The sequence below is a fragment of the Nelumbo nucifera genome, chromosome 5 (assembly GCF_055504915.1).
Source record: "Nelumbo nucifera cultivar China Antique chromosome 5, China Antique-T2T, whole genome shotgun sequence".
Classification (NCBI taxonomy): Eukaryota; Viridiplantae; Streptophyta; class Magnoliopsida; order Proteales; family Nelumbonaceae; genus Nelumbo; species Nelumbo nucifera.
In genome coordinates, this window is record NC_142653.1 from 45,826,748 (window position 1) to 45,842,975 (window position 16,228).

Consider the following 16,228-nt stretch of genomic DNA (forward strand, 5'->3'; position numbering starts at 1 on the left):
AAGATGAGTCCTTTTTCTTAATTTAATCTGATTACAATAGTGTGGCTCAGTGCTTTCCTACCTGTGATTTACTCTTGATTCCATGGATTGACTGCAACTAGCAGAACTTGAAGAGCTACACTGTGATTGCTCCATGCTTCTGCGGATTAATCCAACCATATCAGTAGGCATCACTAATGACATCAAAATGCGGAACCTGTCAGTCCTAGTAGAATTACAATGAATGAAAAATCTATGGGTGCATAAAGAAAATACTTGAAAATAGAATTTTTATGCAACTTTTCTTACATTGAAAATAGAAATCTCATGTAACTGTTCTTACATTTAAATGCTTATACCTTGCTTTCTTTGAGAGGGAGCGAATGCACAAACAAACTCTGCAAGTATCCCTTTTCTCAACAACGTCTGATGGGGAGAAGAGATCAATACTAGTCAATCCCATGATTTGGCAGATCTAGAAAAAAACAAGTACTGGTTAGATGAATAACCAATCGATATTCTTATATACAGGGATTGAATGAAGCGTACTACTCAAAAAGAAATCGAGAAAATAAATAAAACAAGAGAAAAAAGAATCAAACCCGGCGTTACTATTAAAGTATATTAAACCAATGAACGTGTAGATAAGAATCGTTCTGTTTCAACTTTTGAGAGCTGGGAAATCACCTAACGAGTTGCTTTGGTGTAGATTTGTATTCTATAGAAGAAAATCTCTTGAGATAGGGAAAAACTAACGGTGAGGCCACCGTTAAGTGGTCGTCCCTTCTTAATCCAGCTACCGGACGGTGGAACAGTGAAAATCGAGAACGGTGGCCTTCTTGGATCCCGGTTATATTACGGTTTTTCCGGATTGGATGGGCAAACTGCCCGATTAACCGGTAAACTAGGACCCAGAGAGCATTCTGCTTTTTACTCCGGTCCGAATCTTAAAAAAGCCCAATCGTAAACTTGGACCGGGCAATACTTGGCCCAATTTAACCTCTAAACCCTTAAACCCTAAAAACCCTAACATCAAACCTTAAATCCTATAATCAACCCTTAAATCAAGCCTAAATTCCAAAACCTTCAAACCTTAAAGGCTTAAACCAAACCCTAAAATCTAAATTCTAAATCCTTAAACCCTAACCTAGATCTTAAATTTATAATAAAAAATACCTTTGGTTGGATGCATATCCTCCAAGGGGTAGGGATGCAAACGAATCATATTGGATTCGAATCAGGGTATATTCGAATTTGATTCAACACTATTCATGTAAGATCCAATCTGATCCAAAGATCCGATCAAATCATATAGGACTCGATTTGAATTTGAATCCTATCAATAAGTCATCGGATCTAATCCAATCTGACTTATTTTCTTTAAAAATTAATAAATTATTAAAAGAAAAATAAAATGTACTAATTTAAATAAAGTAAAAACAAAAAAATACAATTATTTTTTATTATTTTCATCATATATACATGTTTTTTATAAAAATAAATAAATAATATAACAAATTTATAAAAATATATTTATAAATAAAAAAATAATCTATATATATGTATTATATATGGATTTGACTATGGTATGGAAAAGATATGATATCTTAAAAACTTCTGACCAGTCAACTGGAATCATAAACATGGTAGCCAATTAGGTGTTATTTATCAAAATTATGGGTGGGTTTTGATTGGTCAAAACTCCTCCCATACCATACGTTTTCCGCATTTTGTATATACTTTGTATACAAACACCTAGAGTACAAAAACCTTGTATTTTGTATATATTTTCCCTGTACATATTTGTATTTATATTCTTTTGGTTTTTGGATTTTTGAGAGAAAGTCGGTTAATGGGATTTTGGTTCCCATTGACTAAGATACTCATGTTCTTTTTTCAGATTTATGTGATGTCTATGAAAAATTTATTTTCCCTTAGTATCTCTTAGGTGGGTAAGTAATTTTCCCACATAGGCAAAAAATAGCCAACACTTGGATAGGACAAAATTGTCCCTTTTAATAATTGTTTTTATGACTAAAATGATGATTGTTTTATTCACCTGAGAAATAGAATAAGTAACTTTCCGAAAAGCAAACGGAAAGCCAAGTCCCGGCCCATGTTGTACACTTCAATTTCAAGTTCCATATGTATGCTGTATCATTGTCTTATCAGGATAGCATAGACTCTTGCGCCAATTCAACAATTAAAAAGCGCCCACTTATACAAAGAACCTATCGTTGATTAGACAAACTTTGCCCATGTCATTTAATGGATACATGCCTTGATATGATGAACAAAGTTCATAGCTTACTGCTGTATACATGTCTCAGAACCTCACTGGTTTGAGTTCAATTAAAAAGTTTGAGGCAAATATATAAGGCTTGTCCTACCTCATTTTGTAAGCAGCTTTCGCACTTGCTTCTTCCATCTTGACTAGGAGCTCTCTCATGAAAATTGTATTTGTCCCATGAACTATTCACAATAAATTTTACAGCCTTGGTTATCATCCTACCTGGTTTTGTAAGCAGCTTCTGCACGTGCCTCCTCCAGCTTGAGAAGCAGCTCCTTTATGAATGGTGTATTTGTCCCATGAGTAATTCGCAATATATCTATAGCCTTGGTAAGTGACTCGATGGCATTTTCTGTTTCCTCAAGTAACCTGTAGAAACTATGAAACATCAATGTTGTATTTGAAGGTACAGAAGGAGAAAAGGAAATGAATATAAAAGAATCGACTGCAGCAAAGGGCCTAACAAGTAAACATTTGATTCCTACAAAGGTATATTCAAAACTATGAACACCTTGTATCAACATCAATTGAGATGGCCTAAATTTGTCTCATGAACCTCATCAAATGATAAATCATAGTATAGCTTTTCAGTTCAGAGATACATTGTCACACTAAATACTGAGTGCACTCTTCAATTTGCATCATCAGTGCCCTTTGGCAAATTTAACTAGTACCAAGAAAGTCAATTGTCTGTTTCCATATAGGTACCAAGAAAATCAATTTTAACTATAACATATCGAGTATGCAGTTCATCCCACTTCAACCTTCATGAGCACCCAGATAGGTATATAATTGCATGAATTGGAATAAGGTTCACACTAAACCAAGTAATATAGGTACTGCCATCCACTTTAATGAATCTAGTTAGTGAATTTTGTATAGATGCAAAGCTGTTATTAGTTGAATCAACAAAGATGCAAAAGTGAAAAATGAAAAAAAAATAAATAAATAATAATAATAAAAAAAAACAAGCTTTATGTGAAGAGGTCTTAACCATTCAAGTTTCCCACAAGTATAGTATTGTAGTCCAAGCAAAGGATGAATTGCTGGATATACTCCTGCATAGACCAAACAAAATAAGGATGAAAAACACATACAGCAAAAATATTTAGTTTTCATGACATTGGAAATCAAAAAAGGGACTTCCAAGCTATCTAAGCATCTTCTTTTGTCATTACAAGGGCAGGGGGAATACTAGGCTACATATCTACTTATTCCAGACCAAATTCCAGATTAATTCATCAAAAATAACAAGCCAGGTGACCTGGGTTCAGGAAAGAGACCTCACAAAATAACTCTCATTGAGCTAGATTGCACCTGACAGGTGCCTTTCAAAATACCTACCAAAACAAATTTTAAAAATGACATACCTGTAATTCAAGATTCAAACAACCCTAGAATACAAAATCTTATCAGAAGTTCCTCAGTTATATATAAATTGTTTTCCTTGTTTAGTGATTTATGCTTCTATTCAATTTGTTCTCTTTTTCTTCAATTAATGAATTACCTGTATAAAATAAAAAACATATCATGGGACTAAAAAATTAAAACAAATAGTAAACTCTTAATCCAATTCTTTCAGGTCATCAGTCCAACACCTAGTACTTGTGTCAAATTTTGGTAATCACATCCATCACTGTACAGAAATTTCTTCATTAAATTTACATTTGAAAAGGCTACAAATTGTAGATTTTTTTTGATAAGTAACTTTTAACTTTTATTTGAAAAATATCAATATATATATATATATATATCAGTGTTTTAAAAGGCGTGGGAGGTGGCACGCCTCCAGACGAGGCACTCCCAAAATGCCTTGAGGCGTATGCCAGAGGCACTGACACCTCTGAGGCGTACGCCTCCTACATTTTTTTCATGAGGCATGCTAGAGGCTTACGCCTCTTGTGCTTTTTTCATGAGGCGTGCTAGAGGCGTACGCCTCACGGACCTCATGAACATCTTATATAAAAAGACAAAAAAAAGATCAAAGAAGAAAAAAGGAAAGGAAAGAAAAGAAAAGGGAAAGAAAGGGAAGGGAAAGAAAAAGGAAGAGAAGAAAAAAAAGAGAAAAGGAAAGAAAAGAAAATGGAAGGGAAGACCCCGCTTTCAACTAATGTTATGCATCTTTATTCTTCTTAATATAAAAGATTTTTATTAAAAATAAAGGAAAAATGAGATCCCCCCTTCCTCTTCATCCTCCTCCTAACCCCCCTCCTCTTAAGGAGGCGTAAGCCTCCTTGTGTTCGGAAGGCTAATGCCTCTTGCATTCTGAACTACACCTCACGCCTCTAGGTAGTGGAACGCCTCACCAAATGAGCCCTATACAAATGATCCATATTAACCCCTTGCTAGATTAAGGAATCAACTAACCCATTAGCCAACTAAGCGGTGGCTTAGCTGGTACGCTGGCTAGTTTGTCCCAGTAAAGATGCAGATTCAAATCCTACTACCATCGACTTTGAAAAAAACGAAAGTTGTGTAAATACCAATTGGTGTAGTAGTAACAGCCCCTATGGGGGATGCAAGCATTGACTAATACCAAAATTTAAAAAAAAAAAAAAAAAGAAAGAAAAACAACTACCCCATTAGCCAGTCTTCTAAGTTCTAACCCATTGAATCCTCAAAATCATGCTGCTGGTTAACCATTTAAACCTCTTAATTTCATCCTTGAATGTCCACAAAACAGAACTTGGATCCTTTGTGTAGAGACTGAGAAGATCTAGCCACAGGGTCATTTTTTGTACTTTTACTCTTCTTTGTTGTATAACCATTCTTTGTACTCTCTTTCTTTTGTACACTAAGGGCAGATTTGTCCTTTTACCTTTTTAATATAAATATATCTTTTAGGTTGTCGACTGACATATTGTGTCACACCCACCAAATCTGTTGTCTCTTTCTTTCTCTCTTTTTGAACTTTTGACTTGACTTTGACATGGTATCAGAGCAGGTTACGACCTGATCTACACATAACATCTCATTGAACATCTCGGTTACTACTGGTTCAAGAACTCTCTAACAGTATTTGAGAAGTTCTTGAGTGTCCTTTAATCTTCTTCCTAGATCGGCTACAGATCTGAACTTTACAGATCTTTTTCCTGGACTGCTGCACCATCGGATTCACCTTTCTTCTTAGCTCTCCTTGTAGAGACATCGGATCAGCCTGAAATCTTAGATCTGGTGTCGCCCACAACAGATCTACTGAATCCCTTTGGTTTGGTTTGGATCGGTTTTGATTTTGAGGGGTTTCGATCCACTCTTCACTTCGGCAGAACATTACAATTGCCTTTTTTGGGCATCAGCTGAAAGGTATTCTCTTTTTTTTCCTCTGGTTCGAATCTTATTGTTCTCTGGAAGTGTGTGTTGTTGCCTTTTGTCTCCCAATGGCATCAAAAAGGATGGAGGTTCTTCCTATTAAGTTCAATGGTACGAACTACGCATTATGGAAGTTTAACTTTCAGTTCCATGTCGAAGCTAAGGGTCTTTGGGGATATCTGGATGGCTCTATATAACCTGATGACTCTGACATTAAGGGACTTAATCAGTGGAAGATTGACAACGCAAAAATTGCGTCATGGATTCTAGGTTCAGTCGAAACTGATATTGTTATCCCAATGAGAGGGTACAGAACACTATGAGATGTACCAGTATCTCGAGAAAGTTTATCAGTAATCGAACACATCTAGATAGTATCAGATAGAGGTTGACATCTTCGCATACTATCAGGGAGATAGAAAGGTCTAGGAATATTATGTCGGATTCATCAACCTTTGAACAGAACATGAGTTAGTTCACATGGGAAAGGATCCTTTAGACTGTTGTGTGAAGTACATGAAGGAACACTTTGACAAGAGGAAAATTATGCATTTCCTAATGCATCTAAGGCCTAAGTTTGAAGTTGTCAGATCTAATATCCTGAGTCGATGAACAATTCCTAACTTAGATACTATCCTTGGAGAGATTTTGAAAGCGGACACCAAATTGACTATACAGACTACACTGGATGGAAGGAATGATTCCAACATTGATGTTGTCTTCCTGGCAACTAAACCAACGGGGAAGGACTTCTCTAAGGTACAGTGTTATGAATGTAAGGAGTATGGGCACGTTGTCTCCCATTGTAAGAACACACGCACATATTGCAAGTAGGTCAGCCATATTATTACTGAAAGTCCTACCTGGCCTCAGAAAGGTAGTGGATCAAATCAGAAGAAAGGAAACTACAAGGCCTATCAGACTGTTGTAAATGGTTCAGATGCCTCCTCCTCTATTACTTCTGTAGCTGGCCAAAATGACACCTCCGGCATCATGTCTGAAGAACGGACTCGACAACTAATGTCCTCGGTCATCTTTTCAGCCTTCTCTGCTATTGCCCTATCTGGTAAGTCACCAACCTATTGCCCTTCACCGAACCACCTCTGGTATATTGACTCACGAGCCTCTAACCATATGACAGGGGCCACTCTCGGTCAATATCCCAAACCCCATCTTCCCAATAAACATTATATCACTGCAAGCGATGAAAAACTAGACATTGTTGGTTGTGAGGATTTGTATTTATCTACTTCTAAGTCATCTCCGTTTCATCTATCCAAAACTTTATTTGTATCTAAGTTTACCACCAATTTGATTTTTGTTGGCCAACTTGTAGAGGAAGGTAACAATGTTTCATTCACTTCTAATGGTTGTTTGATACAGGACCGGCAAACTAGGGAGGTGATAGACTGGGAAGACTATTTGCTTTGGAATTTGAGAAGAATAAGATAGTACCTGCTTCTACTTCATGTTTTCTTTCTACTACTTCTGGCTTTGAATCTTTTAATTGTAATAATGATTGGCATTTATGGCATAAACGCCTTGGCCATCCATTTTCTAAGAAACTTGATCGGTTATCTGCTTTTAGTAGTTTACCTGTTTCTACTGTTTCCTTTAAGAATGTGAATAAAGATTGCATCACTTGTGGTTTATGTAAGAATCGTATTTTACCTTTTCCTTCTCACTCTAAGCATGCAACAGTTCCTTTTTATTTAATACATAGTGATGTCTAGTCATCTCCAGTTGTCTCACAACTAGGATATAAGTACTTTGTAACCTTTATTGATGATTGCACTTGTTTCACTTGGGCTTATTTTCTTCGAAAGAAATCTGAAGTGTACATTGTATTTAAACACTTTCACACCTATGTTACTACCCAATTTGATGCTCGAATATGTCTGCTACGATTGGATTTAGGGGGAGAGTATATTGATGGAGATTTCCAAAATTATTTAAAACAACATGGAATTCAACCCCAAAAATCCTATCCAGGCACCCCACAACAAAACGGGATAGCAGAAAGGAAGAATGGGCATATCTTGAGTATAAGTCAGAACACTTCTATAGGATTCCCATGTACCCTCTTGGTTTTGGTTGGAGGCGGCCAGCACTGCTGTGTATCTCATAAATCGTTTTCCGTCATCTGTTCTGAATAACTCTTCTCCTTTTCAATCTCTCTTTCACAAACCCCCAGACCTATCCATACTCAGGGTTTTTGGTTGTGCTTGTTTTGTCCACCTTCCACCTCATGAACACACAAAGTTAACTACACAAGCAACTTTGTGTGCCTTTATGGGGTACAATTATGAACATAAAGGTTTCCTTTGCTATGATCCTTCGGTTCATCGTCTTAGAATCTCTCGTAATATAGTTTTCCTTGAAAGTGTGTCTTTTTTTGAACATACTGTAATTATGGGCATTTTTGTATTTTCCTTATTATGTTCAAATACAAACTTTCAAGTGTAAACAGTAACACACCTCCTTCTCTCAACAAGCTCTTCTTCTTCTCCTCTTCTTTTCTTTTTTTTTCTTCCTCTCTTTATCACGCAATCTTTGTAACTAGTTGAGAATGGATTAGCTAGGTGGAAAAGGAACAGTAATACAGCTTTCATTTTCTTCTTCCCTTTATCACACAATCTTCCTCTCTTTATCCAGTGCACTACATGTCAATGTTTAGGATACCCGAATAGGTATTTAGGAAAATTGAAAAAAACATGAGAGATTTTCTTGGGATCCAGGGGAAAGAAAGAAATATCATCTGGTAAGATGGGAAGTGGTGAAATTAAAGGCAGAAGGGGGCTTGGGAAGTGGTAATGTCAAGTTGAAAATTTTAGCTTTGCTTAGTGTTGTAACTTGTTATGTACTAGCATAGGAGTATTTCTGGCATTTTCTCCTTTATTAGTTATAAGTTGTTGCCCTAAGTGTAAATCCCAACTTAGGTGCCGCTAGCAACATACTTTTGAATAGAACTACTTTTCTCTTCTTCTTTTCTCTCTTCTTCTTTTCTCTCTTCCCTTCTTCCTCTTTTCTTCTTGTTGGACTACATAGTATCAGAGCACTGATCTGGGCCTAATCTTCTCATATCGTGTTCTCCATCTGAAACTCTATTTTTCGATTGGAAAAGGAAGAAATTTTCCTTTGGACTGACCTAGCTTTTCAGTCTCCTTGTTTTTTTCTTTTTCTCTCTTGGTAGTTGTACCAAGAAGAGTTTTTGTGGTGATTGCGGTGCCAGCCGAATGCAATGAGCAGGTTTTTAGGGTTTGCACCTGTTCTTTACAGACTATAGGTCGTGAAATCACTATTGTACTCCATGTATGTATTGTTACATTCACATTTAAGTGTTTGATTGTTGTGAATGTCACGGTTTGGGGTTGTAGGAGCTGGTTGTCTCCTCTTTTTTATATAAGCTGAAGTGTTCTCGGCTAGGGTTTTTTGGACCCCTTTTTTAAACTACAGGTGGTGGAGGTACTGCTGTGCACCTTGTTTATTGCGTTGCTATCTGTTTGGGTGGTTGGTTAGCCTACTATTTGTACCAATAACAGTGCAGTAGAAGTACATAACTTCTTTCTCAGCCTTTTCTTGGAAAATCAGCAGAAAAACATTGGGTAAAATGACTACTGAGGATTCAGCAACCTCTGGTATTACTTCCCCTCAAAGAAACCTTAATGGGGGGATGACAGCATAAATTTTTCTATGTCTATTACCCCCTTTGATGGCCTAAATTATCTAGAATGGTCCAAAGGCATTAAACTATATATCACAACTAGGGGGAAAGCTGGTTACATAAATGGAAAGATTAAAGAACCAAAATCCGGTACAGCTGAACAAGATAGATGGGACCAAGAAAACAGCATGGTCATGTCATGGCTTTTAGGTTCCATGTTGCCTCATGTAAAGAAAAACTTCATATGGGCTGATACAGCTTGTGAGATCTGGGAACAAGCCAAGGCAACCTACTCTGAACAGAGGGTAAGCAAGGAAATCGTAGCCTATATGCATACTACTCAGCCCTTACCTCTATATGGAAGGAGCTGGACCATCAACAGACTATTGAGTAGAAGAATGACGAGGATGCAAAAGCATACAAAAAACTTGTCTCCCAACAACGAGTGTTTGCTTTCTTGTTGGGGCTGAATCCCATTTATGAGCCACTTCGGTTGCAGATCTTGGGAAGTAGAGAACTTCCTTTTCATGAGGTATATGCCTTACTCCAATCTGAAGAGAGTAGAAAAAATCTAATGAATGTTTCTGAGGGGGAGAAACCAGTTGCCTTAGCTGCAAGAGGGAGTAACACTAGAATAAAAAAGAGTGAATCAAGGAAAAATGATGAAAAGGACAAGTTGTGGTACACTCACTATCAAAAGCCTAGACATACTCAAGAGGCCTATTAGGAGTTAGTGGGGAAGCCCAAATGAGCAGCCAAGAATCAAGACGCATCATAGAAGCTCCCTTAGAAGAAATTTACCTCTACAAATCTGGTTGCACAAGATTCTCAATTAAATAATCTCACTACTGGTACTTCTCAAGAGCATCCTGATGGTTCTAACCCTAAGGAAGACATCATTAACTCCTTCAAAGATTATTTGGAACTATATGGTAAGACTCTTGGACAGATGGATAGGTCAGCTCCTACCCCTTCCACTTCATTTGCTTCTACATCAGGTAAAGGTGCTTCTACATTTCATGTGTGTACCTTTGTCCCAGAGTCCCCTTGGATCAATGACTCAAGGGCATCAAACCATATGACTGGTAAGTCAAATTTATTTCAGACCTACACTCTTCCCTATAGGAGGGACAAAGTGAGACTTGTTGATGGGTCCCTCTCCACTATTGCTGGTCAAGGATTTGTATCCCTTCCTAATGATCTTGTTTTACCCCATGCCCTTCATGTTCCCAAACTCCCTATTAATTTGTTGTCCATAAGTAGTATTACTCAATCCTTAAATTGTTGTGTAACATTTTTTCTCCGTTCTCGTGCTTTTCAGGATTTAGCCTCGAGGAGGACGATTAGTAAAGGAGATTTGGTTGATGGCCTCTACATTTTGGAGAATAAAGCTAGTCCTATGACATCATCTCCTATGAGTCTTATGAGTCCGTCAATCTACTAAGAGTCAAGTTTGGTTGTGGCATAATCGCCTTGGTCATCTTTGAAAGTTATGTTTCCTAAAATTTTTAAATCTATGTTTGTCATTGGATTGCAATGTCAAACATGCCAATTAAGCAAGCATTGTAGAACATCTTTTTCATCAAATAACACAAGATCTGTTTTGCCTTTTTCATGTTGTTATTCCTGATGCCTGGGGCCCTTTGAACATACTGACTAAGGGTGCGTACAAGTATTTTATCAGCTTCATCAATGATTACTCTAGATACACTTGGATATATCCTATGCATTCTAGAGAAGAGGTTCCCAAAATTGTGAAAGACTTCCACCGCATGGTTTTTACTCAATTCCATGTTAAAGTTCAAATTTTCCAATCGGACAATGCAAAGGAATACTTTCATCATGACTTAGCTGAATTGTTCTCATCTCACGGGTCTCTTCATCGAAGCTCGTGTGCCAAAACACCACAACAAAATGTTGTTGCCAAAAGGAAGAACCGACATCTTCTTGAAGTTTACCATAGTATGATGCTACACATGAATGTTCCAAAAAGATTTTGGATTGATGTTGTGATGGTTGTTGCTTATGTTTTAAATCGTATGCCATCACGTCTCTTGCAATACAAGGCTCCACATTAGCTTCTTTTTCCTCAATCTCCTTTATTTTCTATTCCTTTACGTCTGTTTGGTTGTAAGTGCTTTGTTCATGACTTGTCTCCGAACCAGGGTAAGTTGGACCCCCAAGTCTATTCCATGTGTTTTTTTGGGTTATCCATCTTCCAGAAGGGTTGTTAAATCTTTAACCCTGTCACACATAAGTACTTTGTATCGATGGATGTATCCTTTTTTGAGTCTAAAGAGTTCTTCCAGGCCTCTCCTCAAGGGGAGAATTGTGTGGAGGAGAGGCAAGTTCCATAGGTTTCTCTCCCTTTTATTCCCGACTCCTCTCCATTTTATGTTTTCTTGAGGCGCCATAAGGGACAGCTGAATTCAAAGGATGTGGAGCAACTAGAGACTATACATCCAACATCATCTGACTCCTTTGAGGAAAATCCAAGTACCCTTGCCCCTCTTGATAGTATTGAACCTATTGCTATTGATGATTCTACCAATGATCTTGATGTCCCAATTGCTCATAGGAAGGGTGTCAAATCATGTACTACCAATGATCTTGACGTCCCAAGTACCAATTGCTTTTATCCAAAATCGGAGATGGAGGAGGATGTCGAATCAGTCTGGATAAGGGTCTACGGATTACCGTTACTTTTGTGGTGTCCAAATGTGATCCAATCCACTAGGGACTTGTGTGGGGATTTTATAGCAACTGATGATGCACCAGCAGAGTTGGCTACCTGTGAATGGATCCGTATGCAAGTGCAAAGTGGGAGCTCCATCCCAAAGAAGGTTGAAATAGCGTCTGGTGAAGCTCTCTACACAGTAAGAATCTGGCCCAAGATCTTGCCTTCAGCTCGAAGATGGAGACAAGATAATCTTGGAAAGGGAGGAACATACCACAGGGGAGATCCTGGGTCGGACATCTCAAGAACGTTGGTTTTGTACAAAGGAGAGAACCGCACCGGTCAAGTTGGTAGTGAGGATCAATCCTACTATCTCCGGCAAACCCCAAGGGTTTCAGCGGGAGCTATTCCAAGTCAGGAGATCGGCTGTGAAGAGGATCATGCAAGCAACAGAAGAGATGAGGGTCATCCGATCCCTTTGCATTTGGACGGCCAGGATGTTGAAGAGGGAACAAGGGGTCCGAAGAAATTTTTCAATTTTTGAATTATGGGGGCAAAGGAGGGTTAGCAAAAAGCTGAAAGAGTTGGTTAAAGTCTGTCTGACAGAATTATAGTGGGAATCTTCAGGCCGACAGGTGGAGAGTGGGGATTTAAGGAAAATTTTATGGGAGAAAGACCAAGCTACTGCGGAGGTAGGGACGCAGGTAGGAGAAAATAAAACCTAGGAGGAAAACCCGAATACCCATCTGACCCGAACGAGAGTGGAGAAAAAACCCATTGACTCGGTTGAATTAAGGAGCACACCACGGGAGATCAGCTCCAATTCCCTTAATTCTTTACCTACTCCATTTGATTCAAATTGGGTCAACCAAGTTCCAGTACTTGATTTGGACCTCCAGTCTTTGTCGGAAAACCCAACTGACGACCAGACTGAGATGGAGGAGAGAAGCTTGAGGGATGATGTTGGTTCTCTTCCCAATCTTCATTGGGGACTGCCGCCAACTCTCCAAGAGTCTCCGATGATTCAGACAAAGAGTCAAGACCTTGCTCTGTCTAGGCTAGATGAAGATGTTTTGGAAGTGACACCGATTGCGGTTATGATGAACTCAGAAGACAGTGGAAAGAGGAACATTCCCTTGTGTTCGGATGAGATTGAAGGGGAGCCACTTGATTCCAATGGAAGGTCAAAGGTGGGAGGGAATCCAATTTCTCAGCTGTCAAACAAGATAGGTATGTCAGATGAAGCTCTGTCATCTTCTTCCTCCTGGGTTACATCGAAACTTTTGGGGTTGGGTAAATTTTTGGGGATCTCTTTGGAAAGCTTGGAATCAGAAACAGTAAAATATCTAGAAGAAGTGGAAAGAAAGATTCTGTCCGAAAGAGGAAAACTGGCAGCTAGGAAAAGTGTGGAAGATCATTCAAAAAAAACAGAGAATTGCTGAGATTGACTTAGGGGCTAAATGATAAGGCAAGGAATAGTGGGGGAACTTCAAGGAGTCACAAGTAGTTGCTTGGAGGAGTGGATTTCTGCATTTTCACTTGTTATTATGGAATTAAAAATTCTTTCTTGGAATGTAAGGGATCTAGAATCGAGAAAAAGAAGATTGTTGGTGAGTAATGCTATTAAAAAATCGAAGTCACAAATTGTGTTACTGCAAGAAACTAATTTGGAAGTTTTTGAGGCAGGAGTAGTGAGGAGTGTTTGGGGTGAGGGCCAAGTTAAATGGAGGGCAAAAGCAGCTATTGGTAGTGCGGGGGGCTTATTGACTCTCTGGAATCCTCTGGTCTGTAAACTTGTATCCTTTAAAGTTGGGCATTTTTCAATTTCAGTGATTCTGGAATTAGTGGATGGAAATCAATTTCCGGTAATTAATGTCTATGGACCTTAAGTTGCTGACTCACAGAATCTTTTCTGGGAGGAATTGGCTGAGATGAGAGGTTCTTTAGCATGTCCGTGGGTGATAGGAGGTGACTTCAATGCTACCTTATCTTCAGAGGAAAGAAATTCAGGAAATAGAAGAACAAGGGAGATGAGCTTGTTTGCTGAATTCATTAATAATTTTGAGCTGTTGGATCTTCTTTTAATAGGAGCTCAGTTTACCTGGACAAATAATCAAGAGATTCCTACACTGGTAACGCTGGACAGATTTCTTGTTTCCTCAAATTGGGAGATCTGTCCGGATTTTAAACAGTTGGTCCTCCCTATGCCTGTTTCAGATCATACTCCAATTCAGCTAGTTTGTGGGAATAGGAAAAAGGTAAAGACTCCTTTTAAATTTGAGAATTCTTGGTTTGAAGAAGATGGTTTTTTATCTCTGCTGAAGTTAGTGTGGAGTGAATTCCAGGTGGAGGGTACTAGTTCTTTTATCCTTGCAAAGAAATTGGGAGCAGTTAAAGAAAGGGTCAAAAAATAGAAGACAGAGAAAGGTTCTGATTTCGAAGCTGAGAAAAATACTTATTTGAAAACAATTTCAAACATTGATAAGGCAGAAGAGGGAGGTCCAATATCGGAAGAGTTGAGAAGGAGGAGAATTCAGGCCAAAACAAAATTTGACAAGGTGACTGTGAAAGAAGAAATTAAATGGAAACAAACAGCCAAGGTAACCTGGTTAAGGCTAGGTGATAGAAACTCTCATTTCTTTCACAAAATGGCAAATGCCCAAGTGAGAGTTTCTTCAATCAGTAAACTGGAATGGGAGGATAAAGTAGGGGAATCAGTTGTTGAAATCAAATCAGTAGCTACCTCTTTCTATAAGAATCTCTATAAAGAAAACTGGGACAAGAGACCTTTTCCTTCAGAGCTAGCCTTCAAGCAATTAAGTTCAGATCAGAATCAGTTCCTTGAGAGACCTTTTTCAGAAGAAGAAATCAAATCAGCAATCTGGAGTTTGGATGGGGACAAATCTCCTGGGCCAGATGGTTTGTCTAACTTAATTTATATCAAATATTGGGATTTCATAAAGTCTGATTTGTTAAAGGTGTTCCAGGACTTCCACAGAAATGCATCCTTGCATAGAAGTCTTAACACTACCTTTTATCTCCTTGATTCCTAAAGTGGAAGGGGCCATAAATATTAGGGATTTTAGGCCCATCAGCCTTTTAAATAGCTTCTACAAAATACTTGGAAGGGTGCTAGCAGTTAGAATGAAACAGGTGCTAAGTATAATCTCTAAAAATCAGTTTGCCTTTGTTCCGGGGAAACAAATGCTTGATTCTGTCTTGATTGCAAATGAGCTTATTGACTCAAGATTAAGGGAGGGATCTCCAGGCCTGATTGTAAAGCTGGATATAGAAAAAACATATGACCATGTAAACTGGAGGTGTCTGGATCTCAAGTGCTTGAGAAAATGAACTTTGGTCAGAAATGGAGAAATTGGATAAAAGTATTTGTTTCTTCTCCCAAATTCTTTATGTTGATCAATGGCCAGTCTGTGTGGTATTTTGAAAGTTCGAGGGGTCTTAGAATAGACAGGGGGACCCCCTCTCCCCTCTGCTCTTTATTTGTTTATCAGAGCTCCTGTCTCAATTTTCCCTTAAGGCAGCAGCCAATGGTTTGTGGGATGGTTTTGCAATTGCACCGAAAGCGGAAAAAGTCAATTTATTGCAGTTTGCTGATGATACTCTCTGTTTTCTTGATGCCTCTTCTGATCAAGTGGATGTATTACTCGGTATACTTTGCTGGTTCAAGTAGTCTCAGGTCTTAAAGTTAATCTTCATACAAGTAAGATCATCCCAGTGGGCCCCGTTCCAAACCTGGATTCTTTTGCAAGACTGATGGCTTGCCAGGTGGACTATCTTCCGGGTAAGTACCTTGGTCTTCCACTATGTGCCAAATGTTATTCTTCTGCTTTATGGGATCCAGTCATTGAGAGAGTTTGGAAAAAATTGGCCTCCTGGAAGGCAAAATATTTGTCTATAGGAGGGAGAGTGACCCTTATCTAAAGTACCCTTGCCAACCTCCTACCTACTTCATGTCCCTGTTTCCAATGCCATCTAAAATTGAAAATAAACTTGAGAGGTTGCAAAGAGATTTTCTCTGGAGAGGGTGGGAAGAAGAGAAGAAAATGCATCTTGTGAATTGGGACCAAGTTTGTCTTCCTAAGGCAGAGGGTTATTTAGGCCTAAGAAGATTAAAGGTGGTAAATTCGGCTTTATTGAGTAAATGGTGTTGGAGGTTTGCTGCAGAAAGATCCTCTTGGTGGAGGTCCCTAATTGCCTCAAAATTTGGGGTGGATTGGGGAAATTGGAAGTCTCAGGATCCATACCCATCATGGGGTTGTTCGGTTTGGAAAGGCATTCTTAAATTTCT

The 16,228-nt window shown here is 38.5% G+C and overlaps 1 protein-coding gene across 16 annotated transcripts in view; it reads right to left on the reverse strand.

Annotated features, from left to right (window-relative positions):
• SDG37 (SET domain group 37) overlaps positions 1–16,228 on the reverse strand; it is a 38,533-nt gene that overhangs the window by 5,415 nt on the left and 16,890 nt on the right. For 5 of the 16 annotated variants that reach the window (XM_010274579.3, XM_088888528.1, XM_088888520.1 and 2 more), the window contains exons 13-16: positions 3,264–3,327; positions 2,492–2,638; positions 339–454; positions 62–173 (exon numbers count right to left, since the gene is read on the reverse strand). In XM_010274579.3, coding sequence (XP_010272881.1) covers positions 433–454; positions 2,492–2,638; positions 3,264–3,327 — 233 coding nt within the window. In that variant the 3' untranslated portion in view covers positions 62–173; positions 339–432. Of the gene's footprint in view, positions 1–61; positions 206–322; positions 455–2,004; positions 2,639–3,263; positions 3,328–16,228 lie in introns of those variants that run through there. The other 11 variants (XM_010274580.3, XM_088888529.1, XM_088888521.1 and 8 more) reach the window with 5 other exon arrangements.